General features: G+C 42.0%; 1 protein-coding gene across 1 annotated transcript; it reads right to left on the bottom strand.

Moving 5' to 3' along the window:
- Positions 1-1,226: 1,226 nt before the first annotated feature.
- LOC105525780 (40S ribosomal protein SA-like) lies at positions 1,227-2,166 on the bottom strand. The gene has a single exon (XM_011961539.1). The coding sequence runs from the start codon at positions 2,164-2,166 to the stop codon at positions 1,306-1,308; it is 861 nt and encodes a 286-aa protein (XP_011816929.1). The 3' UTR covers positions 1,227-1,305.
- Between the last annotated feature and the right edge of the window lie 13,894 nt (positions 2,167-16,060).

Here is a 16,060-nt window from a genome sequence, read left to right as displayed (position 1 = left end):
AGGATTACCTGATTTTAAGAGACCCGTAAATCAGGTGCAAGGATGTAGTTGGAAGAAAAACACAGTTTCTCCAGTAGCCATTTAGCCTACAGACCACGTAGGACATATTCAGAGCATCAGGTCTGAGAAGGCTTCGGCCCACCCAACAAGAAAGTGGAAATGACCACAAAAAGGCCAACTTTTCTCCTGTTTGTTTTTTTTCCTTTGTTTGAGACTCTTACTTCTGACTGCCGGGAAAAGCTGAGTGCTGGTTTCACTTGGCTGAGACCTTATTAGGGAATTAAGGTGCCGGAGGAACAGAGACACCTCATGGGCGGACAGGTTGGCATGGTGCTGACAAGGGGTCCTGTGTGTCCCGGGGCACACCAGCCGCTGGCTCATCTGAATGCCCTCAGTGGTGAGCAGTTGAGCGGCCATCTGAGGTGGCTGACGGTGACAGGTCCACAGCCTGGGAGTGGAGAGGGCTGGGTTCTCACTGGATTCTGGAAAGGGAGACCACTGCATCACCATTTATCATCCAAACTGTGGCACTTTGAAAAAACCCTAATTACTTCTATGTGTACTTCCTAAACCTAAGGACATTCTACATGGATAGCAGTGCCATTATCTAATCTCCAGTCTTCAGGTTTCACACGGCCTGCTGATGTACTTTTTTTCCATTCAGGATATAATCTTGTACCATGTGTTGCATTTAGTTGTCATTTCTCTTTAGTGTCCTTTAATCTAGAATGGTTCCTCAGTCTTTCTTGTCTCTCATGACCTTGATATGTTTTGTGGCTCAATTGTTGTGTGGAATGTCCCTTAGTTGGGGTTTGTCTGATATTTCTTAGTGACTAGATGCGGTTTATATTTTTCTGGCAACAATATCACAAAAGTGCTGTTGTGTCCTTCTTGGCACATTTTTTTCTTTTCTTTTTTTTTTTTTTTTTGAGACAGAGTCTCACTCTGTTGCCCAGGCTGGAGTGCAGTGATGTGATCCCGGCTCACTGCAACCTCCACCTCCTGGGTTCAAGCAATTCTCCTGCTTCAACCTCCTGAGTAGCTGGGATAACAGGCACCTGCCACCACGGCCAGCTAATTTTGTATTTTTAGTAGAGACGGGGTTTTACTATGTTAGCCAGGCTGGCTCGAACTCCTGACCTCATGTGATCTGCCCGCCTCGGCCTCCCAAAGTGCTGGGATTATGGACGTGAGCCACCGTGCCCGGCCCTTCTCAGCACTTTTTTTTTTTTTTTTTAAAGAAACTGATGTTTATTTTCCATCAACCTTATTTCCATGTTCCTTAAGAGCCTGTGCAAGAACAGCTTAAGACCATTCAGTGGTTGCTCCTACCCATTCAGTGGCCTGAGCAGTGGGAGCTGCAGACCAGTCTTCCGTGGCAGGCTGAGCGCTCCAGTCTTCAGTAGGGAACTGCCCAATAGGCACAGAGGGCACCTGCACACCTTCAGACCAGTCTACAACCTCAGGCTGAGTAGCAGTGACCTCAGGAGCTGGAGCAGTCCATTCACCCTGAAATTCCTTGTTGGTCGCAGCCTTTTCAGTAGCAGCCTGCTCTTCTTTTTCAATCTCTTCAGGATCTCTGTAGAAGTAGAGATCAGGAATGACCTCCCACGGGTGTTCGCGGGAAATGGTGCCATGCACGCGCAGAACTTCCCGAGCCAGCGTCCACCACATCAGACCCACTGAGTGAGTGCCCTTGTTGTTACATGGGATGGGAATGTCCACATAGTGCAGAGGAGAATCTGTGTCACACAGAGCAATGGTAGGTAGGTTAACATAAGATGTCTCCGTGAGAGGCTGGTGGTCAGCCCTGGGGTCGGTAACCACAAGAAGCTGTGGCTCCCGGAAAGCTGCCTGGATCTGGTTGGTGAAGGTTCCAGGGGTCAAGCAGCCAGCAATCGGAGTGGTTCCAGCGGCAGCAGCAAACGTCAGCACGGTCCTCTGGCCAGTATTCCTGGAGGATATGACACTGACATCAGCAGGGTTTTCAATGTCAACAATGGCACGAGCTGCCAGCAGAAGCTTCTCCCAGGTCCTCTTCAGATTTAGGATGTAGATGCCATCACTTTTCCTCTTGTAGATGTACTGTTCCATCTGGAAGTCAAGATTAGAGCCACCTAAGTGGGTTCCTGCTGCAAGGAACTTAAGGACATCCTCCTCCTTCATTTGTAGGACATCAAGGGCTCCGGATATTGTGAAAGTTTCCCTTTAAGTTACGACTGGAATCCAGAACAATGCCGTGTGGACCCCTCTCTGGGTGGCACGGAAAGCTCTCAGCACATCTCAACAGGAGGCACATGATGTCCATCGGTACCATCTGTGAAGATATTAATCTTCGTTACTGGATTAAGCATCTGCCAGATTTCTCTACGGTAAAGTTACTGTTTTTTTCTTCATAATTACAACAGTTTTTTAGGAAAATACTTTGAAAGCATGCATATATCAAACATGTATTTTGAGAGGAAAAAAGGGTGCTACTGATACTTAAACTGTGACAACAGAAGCAAACGTATTATCCTGGGGAAATTAGGACATATAGTCATCCCAGTTCTGAATGACTTTTGTTATTTCCTGGTGTAATGTCCAGGTTGCTCCCAGCCACATTTTAAGGGTCACATTCATGGTGAAACCATTTCTGAACCCCCTCCTCTCTGCCTCCATTTCACCCTGTGAGATGACCATCATAGACGGTTATGTCTCTCTGACTTCCTGTCTCTTTCTTTCTGTCTCAGACTGACAGCTCCTTGAAGGCAAGAACCTTGTCATATCTTTATCTCCTAGGGCCTTACATGGGGCTAGTACAGGAGAAGCACTGCCTAAAAGTTTGAATTCATACTGACCTTCTCTGAACATTGGTTTTCCATCTTTTGCAAAGAGGAATAATGAACTTTGCTGAATTGCCTCTAAGGATCAACTGTGATGAGATTTTATAAGTGAAAGCACTTTATAACCTACAAAGTGCCAGAGGACTCTGAGGCATCATCGTTTGTTTGGAGCTAAGAGCGACTCCAACACCAGTGAGTACTGCTGGGTCTCCTCTCACACTCAGCAGGTGGCCACCCAGACTCTGATCTGAAATCAGCTGGTTCACTCCTTCGTCCTAAGGGTAGTTCCTGTGGCTGTCTTTTTTGTCTTAGTAGCTTCAGGGCTGAGCACAGAACACAGCCAGGGGTACTCAATACATGGTTTGAAAGAACACCCACATGAATGAACAAATGTAGCCCCTTTCCCTCTTCTTAGTGTCCAAACCTCCCAAAAGAAATTTAAGAACTAGCACTGGACCTGACACAGTATTGTGTAAGCATTCAAGATGAATGCTATGTAGAGAATTACAGCAAGTAAAGAGATTGAATTAGTAATCAAATAACTACTCACAAAGAAAGCCCCAGACTCAGATGGCTTCACTCGGTGAATTCTATCAAACATTTGAAAAAGAATGAATACCATTATTTTCACAAACTCTTTCAAAAAGTAGAAAAGGAGGGAACATTTCCCAACTGATTCCATGATGCCAGTATTATCCCTGATACCCGAGACAACTCAATAAAGGAAAACTCTAGATCAATATCCCTTATAAATGTAGTCAAAAACCTTTAACAAAATACCAGTGAAATAGAAGAATTACACCCCCTGGCCAAGTGGGATTTATGCCAGGAATACAAGGTTGGCAATATATGAAGATAAATCATGTAATATACCACATGAATAGAAAAAAGGACAAAAGCCACATGGTCATCTCAGTAGACACAGGAAAAGCATTTGACAAAATTGAACATACATTCATGACAAAAACATTCAACTAACCAGGACTAGAAGGGAATTTCTTAAACCTGATAAAGGGCATCTACAAAAAGAAAGCTCATAGGTAATATCATACATAATGGTGGAAGACAAATGCCTTTTTCCTAAAATCAGGAACAAGATAAGAATGTCTGTGCTCGCCACTTCTACTCAACATTCAACTAACTGACAAATTAATTAGGAAAGAAAGTAAGATAAAAAGCATCTAGATTTGAAAGGAAGAAAGAAACTATATGTTATCTATTGGCAGACATAGGTCTTGTATATATGAAATTACGAAGTATCCACTAAAAATTACTAGAACTAATAAACAAGTTCAGCAAGGAGGTAAAATCAATATACAAAAATCAATTGTATTTCTATATGCTGGAAGTAAACAATCATCAAATGAAATTAATCTAAAAATTCCATTTCCATTTATAATAGTATCAAAAAGAGTTACCTACTTGGGAATAAGTTTAACATAAGAAGTATAAGACTAGTACACTCAAATTACGAAACACTGCTGAAAGAAATCAATGAAGACCTACACAGATGAAAAGACATCCCATGTCCATGGACTGAAAGACTTAACATTGTTCAGATGGGAATATGCCCTGGAGTGATCTATAGTTTCGATGCGGTCCTTATCAAAATCTCACCTGGATTTTTTTGTAGAAATCGACAAACTGATCTTGAAAATCATATGGATTTGTTAATTAGCTCAATTTAGCCATTTTATAATGTATACATATTTCAAAACATGTTGCACGTGATAAATATATACTATTTTTGTCAATTAAAATTAATTAATTAAATAATAAAATAAATCCAACAGTAATGAGAAACACTAAAAAGAAAAATCATATGGAAATTCAAGGTATCCAGAATAACCACAATCATCTTAAAAAGGAAGAATTAAGTTGGAGGACTTATATTCCTCTATTTCACAACTTACTACAAATCTGTAGTAGTCCAGACAGTATGGTACTGGTGTAAGGATAGATATATAGGTCAATGGAATAGAAGTGAGAGTCCTGACAGAAATTTATACATCTATGGTCAACTTGTCTTCTAAAAGGGTGCCAAGACCATTCAGTGGAGAAGGAAGTTTCTTCAAAAATGGTGGTGAAACAACTGGATAGCCATATGCAAAAGAACGAAATTGAACTCCCACTTCATGCCATGTACAAAACTTCATCGAAGTGGAGCAAAGACCTACATAAATGTGAGAGCTAAACTATAAAACTCTTAAAAGAATGCACAGGCTTAAATCTTCATGATCTTGGATTAGGTAATGGTTTCTTAGCTATAACACCAACAGCACAAGCAACAAAAGAAAAAATAGATAAATGGGACTTCATCAAAATTAAAAACTATTATGCTTCAAGGACATCTTCCAGAAAATGAAAAAGAAAACCACTGAAAGGCCAGGCGCGGTGGCTCACGCCTGTAATCCCAGCACTTTGGGAGGCTGAGGCGGGCGGATCACAAGGTCAGGAGATCGAGACCACGGTGAAACCCCGTCTCTACTAAAAATACAAAAAATTAGCCAGGCGCGGTGGAGGGTGCCTGTAGTCCCAGCTACTCGGGAGGCTGAGGCAGGAGAATGGCATGAACCCGGGAGGCGGAGCTTGCAGTGAGCCAAGATCGCGCCACTGCACTCTAGCCTGGGGGACAGAGCGAGACTCCGTCTCAAAAAAAAAAAAAAAAAAAAAGAAAACCACTGAAAGGAAGAAAATATTTGTAAATCATGTATCTGACAAGGGGCTTGTATCTAGAATAGATAAGAACTCTTACAATTCAGTAATATAAAGATAAATAACCCAGTTTTAAAATGAGCAAAGGATCTGAATACACATTTCTTTAAGAAGATACACAAATGGCCAATAAGCACATGAAAAGATGTTAAACATTATTAATCATCAGGGAAACACAAATCAAAACCACAATGACATACTACTTCACACTTACTAGGATGGGTAGAATCAAAAGGTAGATAATAACGGGTGCTAGTGAGGCTATGGAGGAATTAGAATCTTCATATTTGTGCTGGTACAAACATAAAATGATAGAGACACTTTAATAAAGTCTGGCAGGTCTTCAAAATGTTAAACATAGAGTTATCATATGACCCAGCAATCCCACTCTTAGGTGTATACCCAAGAAAACTAAAGACATGTCCACACAAAAACCTGCATACACATGTTCACAGGAGCTATTATTCATAATAGCCCAAAAGTGGAAATGACCTAAATGTCCATCAACAGATGAATGTGGTAAAGCCATATAAGGGAGTGTTATTTAGCCATAAAGAGAAATGAAGTATGTGCACCTGCTACTTCATGAATGAACCTTAAAAACATGCTAAGTGAAATAAGCCAGAAACAAAAGGCCACATATTGTGGGATTCCAGTTACATGAACTGCCCAGAATATGCAAATACATACAGACAGAAAGTAGATAAATGGTTGCCAGCAGCTGGGGGCAGGGAGGACAAGGAGTGACTGCTAATGGGTTGGAGTTTCTATATAAGGTACAGCCTTTTTGGTTTGCCTGGGACTGAGGGATTTCCCTGGGATGTGGCAGTACTTCCAATGCTAAAGTTGGGGCAGTCCCAGCTAAACCAGGATGAATTGGTTGCCCTATTCCATACCTGGAAATGAATGTGTTGCATTAGATTGTCTCTAAGGTCTCTTCGAGTTCACAATTTCTTTGAGATTTGTGAAAAAAACAACAAAAGCAACAACACATGCTAAAAAGCAAGAAAAGCCTGTTTTTCTTTCCCTGTCTGATAAATGATATCCCTGGGCTAGCTTGCTGTCCACACCTGCCGGCTATTCCCCGGTCATCACAGCCAGCAGCAAAGTTCCCTGGTTTCGGGAGAAGCATGGGTACCACGCATCTAAAACAACACACATGCTTAGTCTCTAACCCCAGATCAATTGAATCAGAATCTCTGAGGGTGGGACCAAGGCCGTGGGTCTGTTTTTAAAGCTGCGTGGGTGATCCGAATATGCAGCCAGGTGTGAGAACCAGTGCAGGGTGATCTGAGAGCCGCCCAGCTCCTCTTTCCCTTTACTCCCAGCCTGTGCCAGCCCCTCCATTTGATTGGACCAAGTGTTGCTGAGACATATGAGATGAGCCAGTCAGAGCCTCTCTCCGGAATTTGAACTAACACATTCGGGGAAGCTTGAGAAAGGCTGGAGAGGCCATAGTGGGTCAAAGGCCAATGTGCTGGGGAGGAGCAGAGGCTGAGGGAAACCAAACAAGACCAAGAGAAACTGAGTAGAGAGAGGGCAAAGCAGACATGCAGAGGTCAGAGACAGAGCAACTGGTCCATTCCAGGGTTTTCCTAATTCTAGTCTTTTGTATTTTTATAATAAATCCTCTTTTTCTTAGCAGTGGAGGAGATTCTAGTTTTCAAAGATGGCTACAACAAGACCAATGGATATATTAGATTGTGTATCCCCAAATTAAAACGAAACACTAAAAATGCCATCAACTTATACCTGGTTAAGTATATTTCCCAAGGATATTTAATACTACGGGAAAATGCTCTTGGTTTAATACAAACTGAAAAAAAAACGGGATCATATAGGGTGATTGAAATTTTGACATCAAAACCATATATATGGCATCCAAAAAACTTGAGGAAAAAGAAAGCATTTTAATTACCACCCTTTTTCTTTCTTTAAGAAGAAAAAGAAATCATTCTATTCTGCTGATGTTTAATAACAGAACAGTAAAACTTCTTAAGTTCAATTAATTTAGAATCACATATAATGTTCTGTGTTGAAGTGGATGAAACTGGATGTGTTGGTTAGGAATGAAGAAAATAAGCAAGAGGGGGCAGAAAAAGAAAAGGGAGAAGGTTGGGCACAGTGGCTTACACCTATAATCCCAAAACTTTGGGATGCTGAGGTGGGCAGATCACCTGAGGTCAGGAGTTCCAGACCAGCCTAACCAACATGGCGAAACCCCATCTCTGCTAAAAATACACAAAAAGTTAGCTGGGTGTGGTGGCACACACCTGTAATCCCAGCTACTTGGGAGGCTGAGGCACGAGAATAACTTGAACCCAGGAGGTGGAGGTTGCAGTGAGCAGCCGAGATCACGCCATTGCACTCCAGCCTGGGCGACAGAGTGAGACTCTGTCTCAAAAAAAAAAAAAAAAAGAAAAGAAAAGAAAAGAAAAGGGAGTAGAAGAGAGGCATGATAGTACCGGGACGCAGTGGAGTGACAGACAGACTTGCAAACCTAGGCATAATGATCAAATGAAATCAACCCATGGGGCACTGTTTCTCTCTCTCTCTCCTCCTCTACACACACACACACACACACACCCCAGCCTGTTGTTTCAGAAAGCTGTCATAGAAACCAACGAAGAAGTCAGCTTTGTGAACCAACAAGAACACAGATTCTTCTGCAGATACACGTACTAAAGTTGAAAGAAACGATGTTCGCATCAAATCCTTGTCAATAGAGCACATGCAGGAACATGCATGCTGGAGTTTGCAGAGGACATCAGAGATGTCTCAGAAGTTGTGATCAGTTGTTCTGGAGGAAAAATAAATCGCATTGCAAGTGGCTCAACACACTTCTGTGGAAATTGCCAATAAGCATTGTGTGCATACTCCCACCTCCAGGAGGCAGGGACCTCAGGCTAGGTTACTCAATTGTTTATTGGAGTTCTGATTTAAAAGAATGAAACCAGTTTAAAAAATAAAAAAGCCAGGGCAGGGGAGCAGGCAAGGACTGGCTGAAAGAAAAGAACAGGCTGTTATTTACAAAGGACACACACATGTGCACAGACACGCAGGTGCAGACCTGTAATGTGATCAGAAAGGCAGTGTACCAGAAAATGAAGCAAAAGTCTTTATTGAAGAACAAAACCAGAAGTAATTGTCCATGGCAGGCCCAAGGTATTGTACTGCTAAGCAAGCCCCATGCTTGCTTCTGTGGGCACAGAACTCACCACCCAGGAAAGATCTCTGACTTGCTAGGTCAAAGGAGTTCTGTCCTCTCTCAAACTGAGACTCACACCTTGGATTGCCCAGGTTTGAGAACTCTTTATCAGATTAAAAACCTCTAAGGAATCTGCCTCAAGTAGTAGAAAAATAGCCCAGATTTGGAATTAGTAACGTGTCACAAATACAGGAGAATTAGCACTAGGTATCTGGAAAATAAAGCAGGGTTCGCTGGCCCAGTATGAGAGAAATAGATCAAGTTAACAGCGTAGTCATTTAGCTGCTTTTGGAGAGAACCCAAGAAGCGATTTGACACCTGTATGTGCCCTGCCTGGTGTGGATTTCAGGAACCCCGGGGCCTTTGATTCTCGTGTGGTCACTCCCTTCGGTAAGCCAAGGCGACACAATCTCTGAGGTGGCTGAAAAGACCACAGCCAGAAAGTCCAGAGGACGCACACACGTATCTGTGAGTTGGATAATGGCAGGATGCATGGCGCAAACACCACACATCCCTCTCCTGTTTCCTTTAACTCCAAGAAAAGTGGCCTCCATCTGGAGCATTACTGTGCCACTATCTGGAACAGAAATGGGGCAGGGTTGTCAATGACAAGGAAACATAGACAACCCCCCAGTAAGGTGGCAAAGCCTTTTGTGGATACGAAGGGTGGATACTGAACTCCCCACCCCATCCGTGAGATGGTTACTGTGGTGACTGCTGTGTGAGCCCAGTGACATGACGGGGAACAGAAACACATGCATTGAAGGAAATCCTCGGAGGGATGAGAAGGGAGGGAAATTGATTTGACAGCTTGTTGCTGCCACAGCTTCCTTAGCAAAGATAAGATCAGGATGGGGTTTGTTTAAAAAGAGACATCCTGATGTCTACCCAAGATGTCGGTTCTTATTGTATTTACTCTGTTGGCAGGAGTAAAGAAGAAGTCATTTTTGGGTAAACGCTGCTTAAAGTAGTAGCCATTCCAAATTTGTAGGCAAATTTGTAAACAGGGAACTGAAAATGAACCAAGAAAAACGATCACATCCTTGGCAACCTACCTTTCACAGGGCTTCAGCTGTGTTTTCTTAGAAACACAAACCGTCTTTGTCAACAGAACTTTGAACACCCTCTCATAAGGTGGAACTGGCCGTCATACTCCAGTCCCTTTAAAAAGGGGCCTGCAGCTGCTTCACCGAGAACCAGTGAGTTTTGCTTAACAGAACTGCAAATTTGGTGGCTTAAATCATGTAGACTAAACATCCCTAAATGACAGTGGTTTACAGAAAAAAGTTGGGATTGCTCCTCAAAGAGATCTGCATCAGGTCTGGCTGTTCAGTGGGATCCCCTGGGAGCTCTGGAGACACTCTAAGTCTGGTACCCACTCTAGGGCAGTGAAATCAGAATCTCAGAAAGGTGGGCAGGTCCTTGGCATTGTTCTCAAAGGCTTCCAGGTGATTTCAACACGGACCTGGGTAAGAAAGAGTGGTCCAGGGCAGAGCTTGTCAAAGCAAATGGGCACAGGACTCACCTGGGGATCTCCTTCAAGTTCAGAGTCTAATCCAGACAGGTCTGGGAGACTGGAGAGTCGGCATTTCTAACGAGCTTCAGGTGATGCTGATGCTCTTGATCCCAGGCCAGACAGGATAACAAGGGTCCCCAGGCCTACCTCTTTATGGAGATTGGAATGGAGGATTCTCGCCAGTGAAGTAAAGTTCAAAGCCAGTCAGAAACTTTTTGATCATCATAGTAAAAAAAAAACAAAAAAACAAAAACAAACTTTTTGTGTGTGTGAGGAGAGGTCAGGGGTAAGCAACCAGATCAGATGAGTAGAAATCAGATGCTATTAAAAACAGTTTTGAATTTCAGTTACATTTTTCAGTAAACATTACTTCAACTGATGAATGGGAAAACAAAATGTAGCATATCCCTATGATGAAATGTTATTTTGTCATAAAGAGGAATGGAGTTCTGATACATACTACAACATGGATAAACCTTGAGAAATGAGGTGACATGAAAGAAGTCAGTCACAATAGACCACATATTATATGATTCCATTTATATGTCCAGAATAGGCAAATTTATAGAGACAGAAGGTAGGTTGGTGGTTGCTTAGGGTTGGGGATGGGGGAATAGGGAAGTGATAGCCAAAAGGTGAGGGTTTTTTTTTTTAAGCTTGTGAAAATGTTCTAAAATTGTAACAAAAACCCATTGTACACTTTCAATGGTTGAACTGCATGATATATGAACTATATCTCAATAAAATTGTTATAAATACTGGAAGATCTTTGCAGTGCATATAAGCAACCAAATATACAAATAATATGTATTTTAAATGTATTGCATATACTATATTGTAGTCTTTAATATATTATCTTTATATAATATACAGATATACATGATATAGAATATAAAATATTAAGTCATGTAAAGACAGACTTTCAAGAGCAAAAAAAAAAGGAAGAAGAAAAGGAAAATAGAGGATATGCACAGTCAACTCACAGGAGTTCATTGGAAGGCCAATGAACACAAGGAAAGAAGCTCAACATCTTTGGAAATCAGGGAAATGAACATTAAAATATCAACCAGATACCATTTCAGACCTATCAGATTGGCAAAAACCTACACAAGTTAGTATGGCAACACCAGGTGATGCCAAATGTGGAGAAATGAGAATTCTTCTTTACTAATGGTGGGAGAAAAGATTGGTTCAAGGTCTTTGAAAAGCAATTTAGGAATATTTTAGTAAATTTGAAGATGTGAGTATCCCATGACTTCCTAGTATATACCCATGAGAAAGTCTCACTTAGGTACACAAGAGGCAAGCACAGAAATATTTTCCATTTTGTTTCTTTATTAGTAAAAACAAAAACAAAAACAAAACCTTCAAACAACCTAAATCCCATCAATAGGGAAATGAATAACTAGAATGGAATTTATTCATATAATGGAAAGTAAGACAGCAGATAAAAATAAATGAATTTGAGCTATTGTATGCAATAAAAATATTTAAAATATAATTCATATTTTATCTCCTTAAAAATGAGACTAAATAGAGCAAAAGTATAGGAGAAAGTCCAGTTAATAAATATACATATTGCTTGCATCTGGCACACCATCACTCCTGCCACACTGCATTGGCAAAGCAAGTCACAAGACCAAACCCAGATTTGAGGGCCTGGGAAGTATACTCTGTCTGTAAAGTCTGTGAAGTCTCGTGACCAAATGCATGGATTCAGGGAGGGGTGAAGTGGAGCCAAGATCTACTACATCACCATGTCATTTGATCAGCCACATCGCCGTGTCATGGGCCTACTTCCAGACAGGAACCGACTGGAACAGAGCACCCCCTAGTGCTCATCTCTGGGCTAGATGCTGAGGACACACAGTATCAGTAGAACCTCTGGCTTAGGGAGAACTGCCCAGTCACCGGGACAGGATGTATGCACAAAAAGATCAGTAAGATATTCGACTTGAAGACACAATTGACCCATGTGTTGAAGGAAAGGTAGGACTTAGTGTCCAGTGGAGACAAGGATGCTCTGGGAAGGAGAGGTGCCTTGAAGAAAGACTGGTGGTAGCCACACCTCTGTGCCTTTGCAAAATGGGACTACTACCACTTTCCTTGAAATAAGTTATAGGAAAGGGCCTGACATGTAGTAACCGCTTAGAAAAAGTTAATAGGCTCTAGAAACTGAGCTCTAACCCCGATCTGCCTCCACATCCCACTCACTTTTCCAACTACCATCGCACTATCCCTTCTTCCCCCACTCCCAGGCTTTCTGCCATCACAGAGCCTTTAGCACATGCTGCTACCTTTACCTGGAACACCTCTTCCCTATTTAATTCCACCCCATCCTGCTACATGGGTCGAGGGTCACTTCCTCAGGAAAGCTTTCCTTGACCCTAGTTACAACTTTGCTTAGCACACGACATGTCCTCAATAAGTATCTGTTAAATGAACGATGTTGGTTGAATAACCCTTGCGCAGTGCTGCCCTCAAGTGACTACTCTAGGTGTTGCAATAATTAATTTTAAACGGACTCCGAATGGTGGTCACTCTTAGGACAGTAGGATCAAAGAGAACAGGGTCCTGAATGAATAAGTCCGGAGGAATGGGGTGCAAGATTTATAAATTACCCGCAAGAAATGAAATGTGAACTTCTGAAGTTCAGGCCTCAGCCTGGACACTGTGCTGGGCTTAAACTCCCACTTCTTCCTTCCTGCCACACAGATACTTCCCTCACCCAACTCTGGCTTCGGTAACTGCCTGGGCACTGGCCTCACCCAACATGTCTGCTCCTCATCCCCTTTTGATCTCTTGTCCAGAGTGTCCTCTTGCTTCCTGGACATCTCCCTACAAAAGCCCCAAGAAATTCAACCCAAATATGGATTTGTCCTTTTCTCTCTGGGTTCTTTCCATCATGAAGTCCCCTAATATGTTCAGGGAATTGGGAAAAGCAAATGACATGTTTTCTGACTTCTCAAGAAATCCAAGATAAAAGATACTATTTACAGACAAGAAAATTAAGGCCTAGGGGGAACTTCCCCAAGTTCACACAGGTCTAAACACCCACCTGATTCCAAAGTCCTGAAACGAGAGATGGACTAGTTTTAGAGGGTCATGACTTTAAGAAAAATAAAAATCTATGAAAACAAAGCTTGGTACAGGGCCTTAGAAAGGATTTACACAAGTGAGGGTCTTGAAGCTTAAATTTCATTAGCTTCATGATTACACAGCATCCTAGTGAAAATTATGCTATCTGCAAAGATAACGCACAAGCAAACCAGAAAGATTAGGATGCAAAGAGGTTTTATCTTTCCTACCACTCTCCTTGCTGAAACTGCCTCCTTTAAAAGTATTTCCCAGGTGTGTTCCTGGAATCTTTCCTAAAATCAAAAAGCAGGAAGCCAGTGTTTTTTGCTTTTGTCAGAATGTCAGTGTCAGAATGAGAGACAGAGAGAAGAAAACAGAAATTTAATAAAGATGTTCATAAGTGGATCTCCAACATCAAGGAAGGGAAAGAGATCAAGAAGTAACAAAAGTCCCCCAGACATCTAGGTGGACACAGGCCAGCAGTGAAAGTAAAGCTGCTGTATGTCAAAATTTGTGGTCTGGGAGCTTCCGGATAGCTGAACACATGGAGGCCCCTGGAGACTGGCGTGCCCAGTGAGGGCGTGGAAGCTCCATGCCCCTGGCCCCATACCTGGCCCTATGCATCTCTTCATTTGTATCCTTTGTATTCTGGGGACCAGACCTCTATTTCCCAGGCTGTGTCCCCTTGCAGAGAAAGGCTGCATCAACTCTATTTTTCTTGTTTAAAAAATTTGTCTGCTAACCTAGGGATTGACAGACTTCAAGCCAAATCTGGCCCACTGTCTATATTTGTAAATAAAGTTTTATTGGAACAACAAAAAATTTGTGGTCCGTTTTGAGTTTAAAAGTCAAAGTGAAACTTAGACACTGGGCAGCTTCCTAGTACAAATATAGCTTAGTTCATAAGAAATATGTGTCCTTCTAAAAATGTGACCGAAATGCCATAGGAATAAGGATGTTGTCTTTCACAGGATGCCAACTGCCTAGGGAAAAGTTATTCACGAAGAACGACCTCTAGTGGGCAAGGGTCATAGTTAATTAGAACCTGGAACTCCCCCAGAAAAGCATCTTACCCCCATTTCAGCTTGTTTTGACAACAGCTTGAAGAGGTTTTGCATAAATAGTGAATTTGTGGTTAAAAAAAAATGTTTCTTGTTTTAACATTCGTTATAAACATCATTTAAATGAACCTTTCTGTGACTATAAAAACTTTCAAGGCCAGGTGCGGTGGCTCACGCCTGTGATCCCAGCACTTTCGGAGGCCGAGGTGGGTGGATCACCTGAGGTCAGGAGTTTGAGACCAGCCTGACCAACATGGTGAAACCCTGTCTCTACTAAAAATACAAAAAACTAGCCAGGTGTGATGGTGGGTGCCTGGGAAGTGGAGGTTGCAGTGAGCCGAGATCCTGCCATTGCACTCCAGCCTGGGTGACAAAACAAGACCCTGTCTCAAAAAAAAAAAAAAGAACCTTCAGTACCAACTGTTACAACTATAGTAAGATGGCTGCTTTAACACAACTGTAGGTCTGGATAACAAAAAATTTTATTTTTCACAGTGAAACTGATAGGAGAGACATCAATTATTGATAAGTACACAGGCTCACATTTCTGGGACTTATTGGTTCAATTTAGGTCTCTGGTTATTATAAAGAATTCCCTAATAGAGGCTGTAGAGGTAATTAGGAACAGAAAGTGAGGTCAGAAGCATAAATTGCAGCCATCTTTGTGAAGCGGGATTTGGCGGTTTCTATTAAAACATAGAACACACATACCTTTGAGCCAGCAGTTCCACTTCCGGGCTTTTATGCCGTAGATTCACTTACATAAATGAGCAGAAATCCATGCGCAAGAATGTTTTCTGCACCAATTATTATAATAAAAGGAAGACAGAAAACAAATAGTTATCTTTAATAAACTAAGGAAGGGTCAGAAAATGATGCAGATACGCAGAATGGTGTAGGAGATTATATTGATACAGAAAGTTCAATATTAAAACTATTTAAAAAGTTTTAAAACAGTATTGTCTTAAAATATGTCGCATGCATGAACAGAGTACACTGATGAAAGTTTGCCAAAGAATTAAGAGTGATTACACTTTCAACTCTTCACATCATTGTTTGCTTTTGCTTAACTGTGAACACCCATTACTCAAAGGAGTTAATGTAGTCTTATCTAAGAGTTAAGAACACACAGACTTTTAAGTTAAACTCCCCAGGTCCAAAATCTGGCCTCATTAATTACTATCGCTGTTATTTGGACACATTCTTTAGCCTCTTTGTGCCTTAGTTTCCCCATCTGTATATGGGGGTGATACATATTTATTAATAAGTTCATATACGCAGAGCACTTAGAACAGTGCTAAAAGTGGGCCAGGCATGGTGGCTTATACCTATAATCCCAGCATTTTGGAGGGCCAAGGTAGGAGAATCACTTGAGGCCAGGAGTTCAAGATCAGCCTTGGTAACATGGTGAGACCCTGATTTTACAAAATATTCAAAAATTAGCTGGGTATGGTGGCTTATGCCTGAAGTCCCAGCTACTGGAAGAGGCTGAGGCAGGAGGAATGCTTCAGCCCAGGAGTTGGAGGCTGCAGTGGGCTAGGATAGAGCCACTGCACTCCAGCCTGGGCAACAGAGGGAAACCCTGACAAGAAAGAAAAGAAAAAAGAGAAGGAAGGAAGGAAGGAAGGAAGGAAGGAAGGAAGGAAGGAAGGAAGGG

Source organism: Colobus angolensis, unplaced genomic scaffold (genome assembly GCF_000951035.1).
Source record: "Colobus angolensis palliatus isolate OR3802 unplaced genomic scaffold, Cang.pa_1.0 Scaffold56, whole genome shotgun sequence".
NCBI classification, from domain to species: Eukaryota; Metazoa; Chordata; class Mammalia; order Primates; family Cercopithecidae; genus Colobus; species Colobus angolensis.
Note: the sequence above shows the minus strand (reverse complement) of the source record. Positions and strands in the feature narration are given on the sequence as shown.

Coding starts and splice junctions, on each gene's coding strand:
- LOC105525780 (XM_011961539.1), bottom strand. CDS start 2,166: ATGAAGGAGGAGGATGTCCTTAAGTTCCTTGCAGCAGGAACCCACTTA.